The 15,727-nt window shown below is 39.1% G+C and overlaps 1 protein-coding gene across 7 annotated transcripts in view; it reads right to left on the reverse strand.

Moving 5' to 3' along the window:
• The window catches only part of OTUD7A (OTU deubiquitinase 7A), a 130,568-nt gene that overhangs the window by 17,337 nt on the left and 97,504 nt on the right, over positions 1–15,727 (reverse strand). For all 7 annotated transcript variants that reach the window (XM_074156619.1, XM_074156615.1, XM_074156614.1 and 4 more), the window contains 4 exons: positions 12,829–13,047; positions 4,324–4,425; positions 2,662–2,789; positions 1,505–1,617 (listed from right to left, as the gene is read on the reverse strand). In XM_074156619.1, coding sequence (XP_074012720.1) covers positions 1,505–1,617; positions 2,662–2,789; positions 4,324–4,425; positions 12,829–13,047 — 562 coding nt within the window. The remainder of the gene's footprint in view (positions 1–1,504; positions 1,618–2,661; positions 2,790–4,323; positions 4,426–12,828; positions 13,048–15,727) is intronic.

Raw genomic sequence — 15,727 nt, forward strand, 5'->3', positions numbered from 1 at the left:
TCCTATGCTTTGGGAACAACTGCGCTGAAAGCGAGGGATGGTTTATCCTACCAGCTATTTAAAGCAGATCCTCTGTGTGCATCAGGGGTATTTCAATGTTGAAGGTGCTATTTCAACCCAAACTTTTTCACTAATACCTTTCTATCCTTTTTTTCCAATAGCTTCTAAACATCGAAATTAAATGCATGCTGGCAGCAGAGTAGACAGTACTGTCCCTGAGACCATCCCATTTTCTGGTACTGCTAAGCTAATTGAGTAATATCCTACTAATTGAGTATTATACAAAGATCAAACACATGCTAAGCCAGTCTTTAAGAAAAGACACTCTTTCCTAGTTTGCCTGTTAGCACTGGGTAGCAACTGGCAAACATTGCCAACTTTGCAGAGCATAATCAAAGTAGCTGCAATCAATCAGCCGTACTCTTACAGAATCAATCTAGATAAACAGATACGAAATCAGGTAAAAAAAGAATCTGATGTGGTTCTTAGAAATACAGACATACCCAATGCAGAAACTTCCAGCAACATCCAACTTTAAACTGAGTCAATATCATCCTAGTAATTTGAAATAAAGACCCCTACAATCTTTCAATAATGCTCTCAAACGCAAGAAGTATTTTTGTTACATGGGCTTAATAAAAGCTTGAATAGTCAAAGAGAGGGCAACTGTTCCCATCAGTACAATATTAATTATCATATGTTTTAGTTTTAAGTTTTTTACAGCTGTTCAAAGATTGAAGTAGCATATTGATTTTTCAGAAGGGTTTAATAAGACTACAAAGTATAACTTGATATCCTACTTTCTGTTTAAAAAGACACTGGATCCAAATATTTAACACCAAAAATATTACTCTCTTTCCCCCTGTATGCTTAGGGTTAACAGAATTTTAACAGGAGAAAATTTGAAGAGTTACTTGGTGACTTGCCCTCAAAAAAGATCTCTGAAGATTTTCTGTTTGAACTACAAAGCAAAAAAGGGACTGAAATAAATGTATGAATATCAGAAGATGGCATTAAAGCTGTGCTAAAGCACAGAAAAGGTGATATCGGGGCACAAACTACTTTCTTCTTGAATGCTATTAGAAGATGAGATGTTATTTTGTCATTCCATGTTTTAGTGAAAGTACCTGAGCCGTGGTTATCTTTCTGCTAAGTCTTCCTCAAACAAAAAGCTACATATCTTCAGTGAGACGAGGCACTTCTCCGTGAAGCTAAATGCTACTGTCAACATGATTGTTCCAAAGACCAAGAAATTAGGATTTATGAAATCCAGACTCTTTTGGATGCAAAGTAACCTTAAGTTAGTGTGGTAATTGTACAATGAAACTTAATCAAAATACTAAATATTATAGGATGTTTAGATAATTGTATTCTACCATGCAGAAGAATTGCAACCAGTTGAAAAGGCAGTTTGATGGTCCTGTAAACATCTTCATTCATTTGTACTGTATTGTTTTCCTACCGAGAACAAAACCAGAATGATTTTGTCATACTCTAAACTTACCCACCACCAGTGCCTCCATTTTTGCTGAAATGTGTACGTGGCTCACTTGATGCCAGTTTAAGCAGTTCATTCCACTCCCGTTCCCATTCTTCTTCTGTATACACTAAACCTGACTATGGGAGAGAATGAAATACCTTTACGATTAGGCTGGTACAAAATGTAAGCAGAGTCTGTAGTAGTATTTATGGCTAACTTATTTTGAGCTTCATACATGATACGGTTTAATATCTTGGACCATTATTGGTTCGACATTTCTATTCAAGTGAAAGAATATTAACTTCTTAAAAACTGAGCTAAATCACTAACTGTAGACACTGGATTACATTTCTAGACATGAGTCTGCTGCTGCTAACACAGTGCTGCACCACTGGAGATCCAGTTATTCATACCCATGTGAATTCCTCACAGCTACGGTTAGCACGCTTTCCTGCCCGTTTCTGGAGGTTCGCTTTCTTCCCCAGTACACGGGACTACTATGAATGCCCTCCTCGGCAGACAGGTGATGCTCTTTCCCTCTGGTCAAGAGCAGAAAGGATATATAAGTGCTTCCGTGCCCCTGTGCTTTCAGGCAGCCTGAAGTAGGCGAGTCAGACACAGCTCAGCTCTGTTCTCACAACAAAGAGCAGTCAACAAAAGTCACAAACATTTAGGCATATCCACTTGATCGCATTCAGGATCACTCCTGAAATCAGCTTTCCAGCTACTGCTTAGGCACAGACATGTTCAGAAAATAATTAATGCTGAAGTACAGCTTTTAATCAACAGTCAAAACAAACTGATGATTTCAGTTAAGAAACAATCTCTCAATATTTGGTCACAGCTCTAAGAATCCTAATTCGCCATTCTTGGGAATCTTCCCTAAATGGAGTTTTCTTGCTTTTGTGCATTTCATCCACTCATTTTATAATACTAGGGATAGCTAAATTGTACATTTAATTTTGAAAAATTAAAATTTTCTACAGGTTCCCAACTCATCTTAGACTTCTGTAGGCATAAAACTGTACATATTTATACCCACAAAGCTACAAACATATTTGCATTCTGATACAAAAATTCTAAATACAAGTATCTCTTTCCCCATGCAAAAATGGAAGCACAGGGAATTTGACAGCAATTAAAACTTTCACACCAAATTTCAGAAGAATGGCTATACAGACCTCCTTATTCTGCTGGGTCTGTTGCCATCTCCATCTTCGTTTCAGTGCTTCCCTTTCAGCTCCACTTCTCATCATTGTATAGAGTGCTTTACGTAAAACAAGGTCCCGGTCGTGAAATCCCCACATCCCTAAAGTAGCACAAGACGACATTCAGTTTAAAAGAAGTTACGGTGAAATAGAAATAGTAAGTACAATTACAATTAATATCGCTCTATTAGCAAAAGAAGCATAGCTTATACGCTATTTAAGATTCTCCTTGGCAAATAGTTCACTCATTACTTTTTAGGTTTCCTAAAGAAACAATCAATATAGATAAGCTAATGAACGACAAGAGGGAATTCTAACAAAGTTTAAACTTTGATTAAGGAATGACTAAGGATCTGATTTGTTTCAGTGTTTGCTTGCAGGCAGCTTCAATGTTGCTGTAAGCAATGGACTCTTCACTGCTCAGGTTGGTTTTAGCGGTAGTTGCCAGCAGAGCCTGCAGCCACAGGAATGCGAATGACAACTGCAGCACTTCTCTGAATAATACCAACAGGTGATCCCCACACCCAAAGGCCTCCACTCTTTTACACAGCACGATGGTAAAACTTCCTTTGGCTTCAACATCCAAATAAAGAGATGAGCATTCAAGCTGATTAGACGTCTAACAATACAACCAGCCACAGGCTTTCAAGCTCGTTTTATGATAATAAAATGTCTTCATGTAGTTGAGAATAGTAACCTACAACACAAGAGAGCAGAGCTCTCACCAAGATGTGCCCATAGACAGCTATGTTTGAATTCATATTGTCAGCTGTTGGCATTAAACAAGTTTATTTAAGACTTTGCAAGTCAAAATACTCCAAACATTTGCTGTAAATAACATACAATTCCTCCCAATTAAAAATGGACAAAGATAAAAGGATCTTTGGAAACAGCGGAAGCTCTTTTTTTACTACTTCTTTCAAAAAGAAGAGTCTCTTCAAAATATTGAAAATCCTAGTGTTTTTAAAACATCACCTTTTGGAATTCCACTGGTGGAAGATTTTAGCAACTGCAACAAAAATAAAAGTTTCCTCATAATAGGTTAGGATATAGAAGGCATATCAAAAACCTTCAGCTTCACAGGCTTCCATTTATTTGATTTGAAGACAGGCTTCAAAGATCTTGTATTAACAACTAATTAATCAATTGGAAATTATTTTAGTTCACCACAAACTCTTTTTCCCACAAACTTAAACTCTACAAGGAACCGCCAGGGCTAATAGCTAGATATTGCATTCTTGAAAAAGACAGGAAGAGAACTGTTTAACAAAGCCAGCGAATTAATGCAGTTCCTTGCCCACAATGAGGACAATCCTGCAGAAGCACCTGGAATTTGCCTGTTCCAGAGCTGTTAGGTTGGGCTCTGTAAGGAAAATGCAAATCAATGGTGTTTATAATATATGGGTTTTGATACTGTTCCAATTATACTTTTATAACCTGAAAAAACTTTTACCTTCATCCCTCAAGTATGCCTAAAGCAAACAATACTTAAGTGAAATTTGAAGAATATATTGCTCCAGAACCAGGCTTTTAATGAAAGTCTTTGCATCCTGTGTGTTTCTGAGCTTTTGCTGGGGATAGAGAAAAGTGGTAAATATTTTTGGCAGAAGGTTTCATGTACAGACTCTCCCTTACCTAAAGATGCAGCATGCAAGAGGCAGTTTCCATCACCTGTTGTAGCCAAGGGAAGAAGACGTTTGCAGCTTGTGCACACTGTGGACCACCAATTTAGTCGTCCTGAAAAGAAAGCATCTATTAAAATGATGGAGTAGATATTAAGAGGATGTATACGTGTACAAGGCATACTGCAACCGTGCGTAACGTTGACAGTTAATCATGAACATCCTTTCTGCCAAATAAACTGAGGTGTAATGTCAGAAGTGAAAACTGAAAAGATTAGAAATAAGAGGCAGGTAAACTTTATCTATTCTCTAAATGTATTTGGAATAAGAAAGGAGCACCAGTAATTAATTTGCATCTCCCATTCTCATATGCTGCATTCAGGGATGGATTTCCAATGAGTTTGTTGCCTAAATACCATTATCAGTCTTGGTATCAGTTCCCAAATATAATTGGCATCGGCTTCCCATCACAGATGACAGATTATGTTACAGTAATAAAGTCTCAAAAGACAAAAGTAATACGCATGTGGTAATCAAGATATGTTACTGTTAAGTCTATTAAGTACTATTGTTTCAATCAGATGGATTGTTTCAACAGCTGATTCTCCTCTCAATTACCATAGTGTAAATCATGTTTAGGCCTACTGAAATCAACAGCTACACTACCAGAGAATTACAAGGAGACCAAATGCACAGCCCGAAGTCTGGGATAGCATGGGGCTTCGCTCTCTGAGAACATTTAGAGAGCTACTTATCCATCACTGGTATATGAAGCATGTTTTACAGATTATAAAATAGAGATGGATTATGAAAAAGACTGACAAGAGGACAGATATTTGACACGTCTAGATGAAGCAAATAAAGCCACGAAGAGTATCAGTGCCAAAGCCGACAGTGGAAGTACATCATTCCTGGCACACAGGTTGCCATGTGGTAGCTCCCTGGAGTGTTAAGCCTTGGTTAATGTATAACATCTTTGGGGATAAGGAAGAGGAGATGATTAACAATGATGAGTAGAGCTGGTGTATTTCCCAAGACTTTTGGAAAGTCTGTGGGTAATGCACAATATTGGATAACTGAATGAGTAATGCAATAGGCAGCCTGTGGTGACTCCATTGCTTTGTTTGTCCTCTGCTGCAGACATTTTCTCCTCCAATTCCTTTAACTTGCAAGCTGAGAGGAAATAGAGTCTATATATTTGTACAGTCAGTCTTGCATTTAAGGTTAAATCCACAAAGCAGAAGTAAGTTCCAAGAAATGAAAAAACTTTTCTCCGTTAATATGGTTTCATTACAAAGTTGTACTGAAGATTATTTATAACGGCAGGTAATACATATTGTGCAAAAAAATAGTATAACAATGTTTTAACGTGTGCCCCTAATTACTTGTTCCCGGTACTAAAAACCATGTAATTAAATTTAGTCAGTATGGTTTGAGAATTACTATACAGTAAAGGTAAAGCTGCATAGCAGATCTATAACTAAGCATACTTGGTAATCCTCGTCTGATTTCAGCAGCTGGTTTGTAAATACCCAACATTTCAGACGAGGCTTATTGAGTTCTAAATTAAATATGCATTAAAGAAGCTTAATTTAAAGCACTGTTGGACAGCCTTTAGGAAAGATAAATCTGAAATTTACAAAACTACAATTTTTAGTAACTCCTGTGTCTGTGGGCTGTGAAATAACAACTTGCCACCTGCTTTTTGCAGAATGTTTTGGTGGTATCAGCTTAAAGCACAGCTACAAGACCTGAAAGAGACAGCCCTTAGGACGTAAGGGAATAGTGAGTGGTATTGCTTTGCAGATTTGCAGATTAACTGGCAGCCATCGGTAATAAATATCAAAGTCTGGTGCTCATGAATCTCTTAAATAACAGGAGGTTTCTATAAAAGTGATCTGCTTTCAAGCAGATTATGCAAAAACCATTTGTGGGCTCAGTTAACAACACAAAGCTTATGGCTGACTAAAAAATTAGCAGAAATGCATTGGATTATAACAAAAAAAGCAGTGCATTTTCATTTTTCAAATCTAGTGGTTATGGTGGATCCCTTTAGGGAGACAACAGGAGACTGGAGCTTAAATGAAAACTGGGAACAGTTCTGCCTTGGGCTTATTTCTGTCCGCTTTGGTAAAATAATCTTTATGGACAAACTGGATCCATTTCTCACTCTCCCTCCCTCTGATGGTCTCCTACTTGATCTTCCTTCTTACTTTCTCATAAAATCTATTTAATCTTAAAAAACACAATTTCAAGAAATTACAGCAAAAAATACTCTGAGAATTAATAGAGCCATATTCTAGTAAATTAAAATTTGATCTCAATTTTAGATCAAGATTAAGAGTGCTACCCAGGCTACTCACCTGGAGTACTGTGTGCAGGTCTGGAGCCCTCAATATAGAAAGGACATGGACCTGATGGAGCGGGTCCAGAGGAGGGCCACCAAAATGATCAGGGGGCTGGAGCACCTCTCCTATGAGGACAGACTGAGGGAGCTGGGGTTGTTCAGCTTGGAGAAAAGGAGGCTCCGGGGAGACCTCATAGCGGCCTTCCAGTACCTGAGGGGGGCCTACAGGAAGGCTGGGGAGGGTCTGTTTACAAAGGCCTGCAGCGACAGGACGAGGGGCAATGGTTTTAAGCTGGAGAAGGGGAGATTTAGATTGGATATTAGGAAAAAGTTCTTTACCATGAGGGTGGTGGAACACTGGAACAGGTTGCCCAGGGAGGTGGTTGAGGCCCCTTCCCTTGAGATATTCAAGGTGAAGCTCGACGAGGCCCTGGGCAACCTGGTCTAGTTGGGGGTGTCCCTGCTGACTGTGGGGAGGTCGGACTAGATGACCTTTGGAGGTCCCTTCCGGCCTGGACCAATCTATGAATCTATGAATCTATGATCTAGCAACACACAATCAGCGAGGCAGACGCAAGCAGACAATATTGCCCTTTCTTTGCATGACGCTTAAGACATCAGATGCAAACTCACAAGAAATGTTAACAGAATCCAGTATCCGCCCTGGCTGAAGACACCAACTCCTCCTCTATTCTGATGCTGTCCTAGGCCTGCCCTACACAGTGTGTGTCAGACTTCACACCATACAAAGTACATATGGGCTCCCCCTGCTCCCTTATTTGCAGGGCCCAACAAGAATCAATCATTCTGATAGAGAACCAGATACATCTTGTATTCCACGCAAAGAAGGTAAGCTGAATCTCAGAGAAGAGTTTTGCAAACTTCAGCAAACAGACAATATCCTTACCTTCAAACCTACTCTCTGATGACTCCCAGGACAAGATGCAAACATCACAATCTACCCTATTATAAACCCACTACAACTGTAGGCGTGAACACAAGCCGACCTTATGCGACTGTTAGGGTGAAAAAGTCACTATTTGAGGAAAAGGAAATAAAAAATAGTTTAAAACATGGGTTTTACCCAACAATACACAAAATGTTGGATTATTATTAATAGACACTAGGAAGGTTTAATTGTTATTTTCATAAGCCTCTATATTGTTTGACAAGCCACAGGTGTGTTGTTTCTTGCCACAGGATTTATGAGAGGAAACTGCCAAAGAGGATTCTAGATGGTTATATGGCTCAAAAAGAAGGGAGCGGAGCACAGAGAATGCATTTCAAGCATGAACAGGGGCCAGGCTTGGCTTTTGCTATCAGCCCCTGATGCCTTATGCACTGGTACTACAGAAGATACTAAAGCATTCAGCTTGATGACCTCTGTGCCAAACTCCATTAACATCATAAGCAAGAAGATTAAAATGTGCAACAGAATTACTCTAGTTTATGACTATGCCGTAAAGATGCTCACACAGAGCTGCCCTCCAGTTTACTAAGGTCCATTAGAAAGTGTTCGTTGCCCAGACATGCCCAAGGCTGGTGGTACACACACAAACCAACCAAAATCAAAACAAACATCAGTCTATATAATGCTAAAGAACCTTTGTAAAAACTCTGCATAAATCCCTTGCTACCTCTTCATTTTCTCTGGTCCATTTTCTCCTTTTCCTTTTTTCTGGTTTAAGCTATTAATAAATTAAATGGCTTTACAGACTGGATTTTTGTTGACTGGGATGTTTGAACAATATTTAAAAAATAAGTAGTGGTCCAGTCTTAAGAGACAGCTTGCTGACACAAGCTCGGTTTCCTTCAGAAACTAGGCTAAACCCAGCCTTTCTTTCATTGCTCCAGCACATCATATTTCCAGAAATCTACCTGCCATCCATCCCCCAAGATAAGCAAGTCACAAAACATATTCAACTTCCATAGCAAGTCTAATTCTGGACATTCTGTATATTCTCAAAAGCAAGGGTTCACCCTACGCACCCCCTGGCTCTCCTCTGGAACCCACCAGCAATAACTGCTCTGGGGCGCACGGGGCCTGCTGGCTGAGTCACCAGAGGGTTACTCAGCCCCCTCAGAATGGCCAGACAATTAGCAATGGGTGCAGAACCTCAAATCCAGATTTCAGCAGGGCTGCTACTACACTTTGTGTGTTTCTTACATGACAAGCTAAGAGGATTTGTTTGTTTATTTTTAGTTCTAGTCCTTTCATACAATAATTGTCTTGTATGAATGTGCCATACTTGAAAGTACTGGCATGAAGAAAATTATAAGAACAGATTTTCTACATGGGCTTATATTAATCATTCAGTGGCCATTTTTTAAATAAGTGACTAAATAAAGCATTTACCAATACACTTTCTGTACTTCAAAGAAAGGACCTTCATGTAGGAGCTCCCTCTTTCAGTCTAGATAATGAAATCAGCTTCGCAGTAACATCTGCGAGGCTGTTCTTATTTACAGATGTCCTTGAAATGTATGTTGAGCCATGCATGTAGAAATAAGTAAAACTGAGCAATCAAGTAAATGCTTCTCTTATAGCCTGATGCTTAAGCAACACAGGCTGTCACAGATGCTACAGACTACAATGCAAATCAAAGATCATAAAATGAGATGGCACAGAAATATATGACAAGGCCTAACTGGCTGCTGCAAACTGATACCCAGTAGTTATCTGCAGGGAACCGCAGATCCAGTATTACCCGTTTTCTCCGTTTGTTTCTTTCATAACCTGAGACAGATGTTTTCCTATGACATTATTGCATTTCATCCTACTCTGTGATACAATATTTGTCATTCATATTAGAACTGAATTACACAGGGACTGTGTAATTTCACACAAATCAAAGCTTGGAAATCAGGAAATTAATACAGTTCTCTTTTCATTATGATGGTTGCAATCCCAGCACCCTGCTATACCGTGTGAAAATCCCTTAAAAATTCTGGGATAAGAAAATGTTTCTACAACCTGAAAAGACATCATTTTTTCTTTAACAAAACTTAATTTTTAACAGTCTGAAATCAAACATTTCCAGAATTTTGGTGGATTTGTTTTTGGGGATGTGAAACCCAGGCTTAGCAACATAGTATTATTTATTTTGCCTGTAGCTGTATAAAATGCTTCACAGAAAACACAAACCTGAACACAGAAAGAAAAGTATAGGAAAGCAGTATTCTTGAAAGGTCATATTGTTTACTTTATTTTTGTATTGAATTGTATTTCAGCACTGCAACAGAAACTTTTTTTCTTTTCATTAAAACCACAGTGTTAGACCAACCGTTCTTCTGCCTATACTACGGTTTTTGAACTCATTGATACTGCAGAAGCAGCGTCCGTAATATCTCTCTTTGTGTCAGCCTACACATAACAACACGCGGGGGAAGACATGCATATAATGAAAATCAACTTGCTGCAGCAAAATATTTAAAATTACAGAGTTCCTTTCACACAGATTTCATTTAATGTTACCACTACCTGAGCTATCCCCCGCTGAAGAAGCACACTGATTACTGCAGGAACACACAGATCAGGCTCCACGTGACTTACAAGCCAACCTCATTCTAATTCAGGCCATAATGAACAGCTGAGTTTGTATGATGCACAAAACCACAAAATGCTGTTATGGACGTGGTGAATTCTGTTCTCCACGAGGAACATTCAGAAAGCAATGACACAGAGGATAGATTGCAGCAGCAGTGAGTGAATCACCCTGCCGTTATCTGGGCTCTTCCTCCATCACCTCACACAGCACCGCGAGCAACTCAGGAAGAGAGCTCTGAGTTCTGTACAGGTAGGATGCAAATGAAACATCCTTTCACATATAGATGTAACGGCAGCAAGTGCCTAAACATATAAAAAAAGAGAATATAAACACCTTACAGGCTCTTAGAGACATCCAGACATACAGCCACTTCAGCCAACACCTGCAACAGTCTATTAACAGCAATTTTGCTCTCCTGAGCTATGCTTTGAGAGTAGGAAGCTACTCTGTTCCTAATAAGGTTCCTCCTCCTTTTGCCTAACTAGCTTCTTTCTGGTTTGTTTTTTTTTCCCCCTCATTTCTCCTGCAATTCACACCCTTAAACCCCAGCACACACATCTCTCTTTTCTTTTAACAATAACCCCAGCCTCAGCCACAGAAGCTACTGTCCTTTGTGAGGTTGGGTTTGTTTTGAACTACATTCCAGGCCCTTTGCAGGGATTTTATGTCACTGACCAAACCATAGTCAAACTGGGCCCTCTGTTGGTAGGAGACAGTAAAATGTCTAATGCTAAGGGACTTCACTTTAAACTCACTCTCTTCATTTCAGACAAGATGATGTCTAAAATAGGCAGGAAATAAAAGTAAACTGAATATCTTTTTTGTCTTAAATAAAGACAAAAGGTCAGTTTATATGAAGCCTAACATGGTTTTCTTAAACATTCACTGTTTAACTCACTTGAGCTGAGGAACTGTTTCTCAGGGAGTTCCAGTTTATTTGGATGAAATGCTCACAGCAGCAAACTAAGTCTACGGAGGTTGTTACAGGAACACCTGCCATCACAACCATAAGCACTTCAAATGCTCAAAACACCCTCCTTTCCAGGAGGCAAGGGGCTCTGAGGAGGAAGGGACTTCTCCAGTGTGAGTCAAGTTATTGCCCTAATTAAAGTAACACAAAGAAAAGAATAAATGATTTATTCTAATTTTCAGAGAGATTTGAGAGGGCTGCTGAGGCAGAAAATTCAGTAGTTTCTGCAACCCTATTTCAAGTTCGAAGCCAGCCAGCTCTGTATGAATTGGAAGATTTCAGCTCTAAATTCACATATTCCTTGATTTTAAGGTCAGAAAACTACTGTGATCCTCTGTTTTGTACTCTTGCATTAACTGGCTCTAAAGGCTACAATTCCACTGAAGCAGGTAGGTCAACAGTGATACTACAGCAGGTATTTTCTGATAGCCCTACACAATTTGGGGTGTTTGCCAGAGCTGCCAGAGGAAGAGCAGAGGAAGGGCCATCCTCTTTTTCCCCCGTCTTTCTTGTGTTAGCTGGTACTAGATATATTTTCTTTGATAGCTGACAGACAGTTTTCATAATTCTTCATGGCCTGGTAGCATTCCTGCATTATTTTATACTGCTGTTGTTTTTTTCTTTTTTCCAGAAGGCGGCCTTCTGAATACTGTTTGGGGTGGTGGTTTTTGGTTGGTTTTTTTTTCCCCCTTAAGTATTTACTATTTCATGCTATTATCTAAGTATGTCTTGCTTTTCAAATACCAAAGCCAAGAAATGAGCATATGACAATACATGGTAGGTTCTCAATCTGTGGCACCAGATTAGCAGAGGTCCTGCCTAAATACTACGATGGAGTGCCCTGACCAGTAACAAGCAGTTTGAACACACACGGTACAACTACACATTGAGTTTTGAGGCTCAACTCTGAGGTGAATATATGGCTTTACACAATCAACAGAAAAAAGCAACTGCCTATTTGATATTCCACAGGCAGCCATGAAATCTGATTTTGTAACTCCTTTATACCACCAGAGTTGGGCGTTTCACTATACAGATGTGTTTGGTTCGTGGTTCATTAATACACTATTTCATAAGGTATAGATAGTATTTTTAAATACATTTCTCCGCATCTTTCAAAACTGACTTAAGACTTCAAACTACTAATAAATCTGAATTGAAATTAATTTTAAATTTCTACACTTTTTTGCCAATGGCAAAAGAGTAATTACTTTAAAATTATTTAGTTTCTTATTAAAAAAACAATAATCAGTACAAAAATATGTATTTTAAAACTATTTTCTCAAGCTGCAACAGAACTTGAAGATGTTTCCTTTGTTAGTTGTTGCAATGTAATTTCCTCCTGAGAACTGGAACTACCAACCCCCTCCAACCATCCACACTCTTCTCTATTGCATGACCTCCCCATCAGTCCTCCTTCTCTTCCTCCCTTCAACTTCCTTGTCTTATTAAGTAAATTTGACAGTTTATAACATTTTAAAAGCAGTAAAGGATTGGGGTACGTGTCATTTTGCAAAGAGTGCAGTATTTGCTTTTACTCTCTGGCATTTATCACCCATGCAGGATGCACAAGCTCCAGAAATGAAGTGTGGTTAGAGATGCCCACCCAAACGTCAGGATGCCCAGCTGCTGACACCCCAAGTACTGACCCACCTGCTTGCTCCAAAGCAACCATTGTTGCCTGCTCAATTAAATCACGTTCAATGAAGCTTCGGAAATCTTCGCTGTACACACTAAGGTCTGGTAGCTGGAATGTGTAGATGGGCATCTCCAAAGGGAACTGCTCATTGCTGCACTCGTTTGCTACATGTGAGCGAGCCAGGGAGACTATGGCTGAGCTGGCGTGAGAAATACCTCTGGAGAGACGCTTTTCTGCGGAGAAACCAAAGAGATATTACAGCCAATAACACTACATAAAAGGCCAGTCAACACCAAGTCTGGTAAAAGCCTGTTAATTTCACTAGGGAATTTATGCCACTTCTTATTTGCTACCTTTTTGGGGTTATTTCCCTACTGTAAAAGACTGCTTAGTTCTTGCCATGGATTCCTCCAGCAAGTCACAGGAATTTCACTTAACTTCTAACAAAATAGATAACCAGTAAAAGTAACAAGATACCAAAGACAAGTATTTCTATAAAAAAATTTGTAATGTATCCTCGGTTTCCAAAGATGCATCAGAAGAAACATTTACTGGCAGCCAGATGATAATCAATTGATGTTTTGAACTCTTAATTTAAGTTGATTACTTGTGAATCAAAAAATCCAGCATTCTACAATCACTTCATATTGACCATGCCATGCTGTTTTAATCTCAGTACAATCTATCTGAAAAGGAATTTTAACATCATTATGCTGAATTTAAGAGAAACTCAGTTTTTATGCATATATGTTTTCTAAAATCCTGACCCAAGGAACAATACATAATTCAAATAGAACGATGACATTGAAAAGTCTGGTACAAAAGAAAGCATCATTTTATCAAAACAACTATGAGCTAATATCTTATAATTTACTGAATGTCTCTGTGGACAAATGCTATATAAGGAACAGCAAAGGGTCATTAAAGCAAAATAAGCATTAGAATGTTAAGAAAGGGACAAAATATTTCTATTATATAATTTTATTTTACTGTTTGGCTTCATTTCTGGTATCAGCAAATGGGTAACATACTCTTCAAGTGCTTAAACCATGAACCATTCACTTAAACCTGATAGAGGTATTTTCCCTCTGTTTAGTATCTGCCCTGTACTGCTGTTTATATTGTTAAAAACTGAAACGAGTTTTTTGTAACTGCTTAAAATGTATGTTCATCAAACGTTACTAGTCTTCCCTCAAAAGTTTAACAGTTTCTTCCTGCACCCGTGCTGTGGCACTCCGTGGAGCCGCGGTACCACTGCTGCTCTCTGCTTCTGACTCACACACTGCGGGGCTCCTACTGAGTGCTGCTCTCTCAGCCAGCCTTCAAAAGGGGTATTATCTTAAATTAATACTAGAAACCTCCTGGGTGTTTTACTGAGTTTTATTAGTGAGTTGACACCAAGTTTACAGCGTCTTACATTTTTGAATACGCAGAAAGCTTCCTGGTAGGATTTTGATAATGTTAATTAGATAATATTTTCATTGATTTTCCTTAGAAATGGGTACCTTATTGTACTAGAAGTTTTTCTTAAAAACTATTTGATGCAACTTCACCTCCATAGTTTCATAAATACTACCATAAAGTAGTCTTTATTGATCAACTCCTCAAACACGTACAATGTTTTATCAAAATAAAAGAAGTTCCTGTACTTCTGTGCCTTCAGAAATTAACAAACTTACTTAAATGGAGCTGATCACTTGATAGTGTTTTTAAAACATCAAACTAATGGCTACTAAAAATTTTTCCTGGACTTTGTGAACTTTTGTTTCTCTAATCGATCAATGTTTTTCTACTTTTAAGAGTTACACTGCACTCCCTAAAATATCCTAAACCAGGGGGGAGTAGGAGAAGGTTTGATTACATTTGCATTTCTCTCTTCTCCCTGTACATATCAGCTAAAATCACTTTTAAACTGGGGAACTGAAATATAGGATAGCATCTCCGTTTGACATCCTCTTGCCACCCACCACAGCCCAGCCCTCCCACTGGCTGCATGCTCTGCTCCCAGCACGTGGGCCATGACAAGACCCTCCTTTCCCTTCTTGGCTCCTTCCTGAACATCCTCATTGCTCCAGTTTCACAGTTCGGTCAGAGATGCCTCTCGGATCATGAAGATTATGCATTGAATTGACAGGAAAATTACTGTCAGTCCAAGCATTTAAAGCCAGACGTACCTGACGCTACCTACTACACCCACTAAAATACCAAATGGCCATTTCAGTGTAAACTGGGCAGTTTAATAACATGGAATTTTCATGTGAGCTATATCCCAATGAGGATGAAGGGACACGAGGTAATGGGCACAAACTTGAACATAAGAAGTTCCACCTAAACATGAGGAGGAACTAACTTCTTTACTTTGAGGGTGGCAGAGCCCTGGAGCAGGCTGCCCAGAGAGGTGGTGGAGTCTCCATCACTGGAGACATTCAAAACCTGCCTGGACACGTTCCTGTGCAACCTGCTCTAGGTGGACCTGCTTTGGCAGGGGGGTTGGACTAGATGATCTCCAGAGGTTCCTTCCAACCCCATACCACTCTGTGACTGTGACACAATTTCATCAACTACAGTGTGCTACCCTTCCTCCCTTTATTTGTGTTTAGTGCTTTTAAGAAGTCACAGCAAGCACTACAGCTCCTTTGCTACCAATGGAAGTTACCAGTTTTCAAAAAGCTTTACTGACACTCCTAAATACTGATGCCATTTCCTGCTTAATAGGAGGGAAGAGCCAGCAGAAGGGAAGACTTTCTGTTCCTTCTAATGACTGCACAGAAAGCCATCAGCAAGCTAGTGCTACTACCTCCCTACATGACAAGCTGTCAGACCTGTAGATTTATTTTGGTGCTGACCACAGCTCCTTAATAAATTAATATAAAAAAAAAAAAGCATTCCAACAGTCTGAGAGAGAGATTTGAA

Source organism: Numenius arquata, chromosome 11 (genome assembly GCF_964106895.1).
Source record: "Numenius arquata chromosome 11, bNumArq3.hap1.1, whole genome shotgun sequence".
NCBI classification, from domain to species: Eukaryota; Metazoa; Chordata; class Aves; order Charadriiformes; family Scolopacidae; genus Numenius; species Numenius arquata.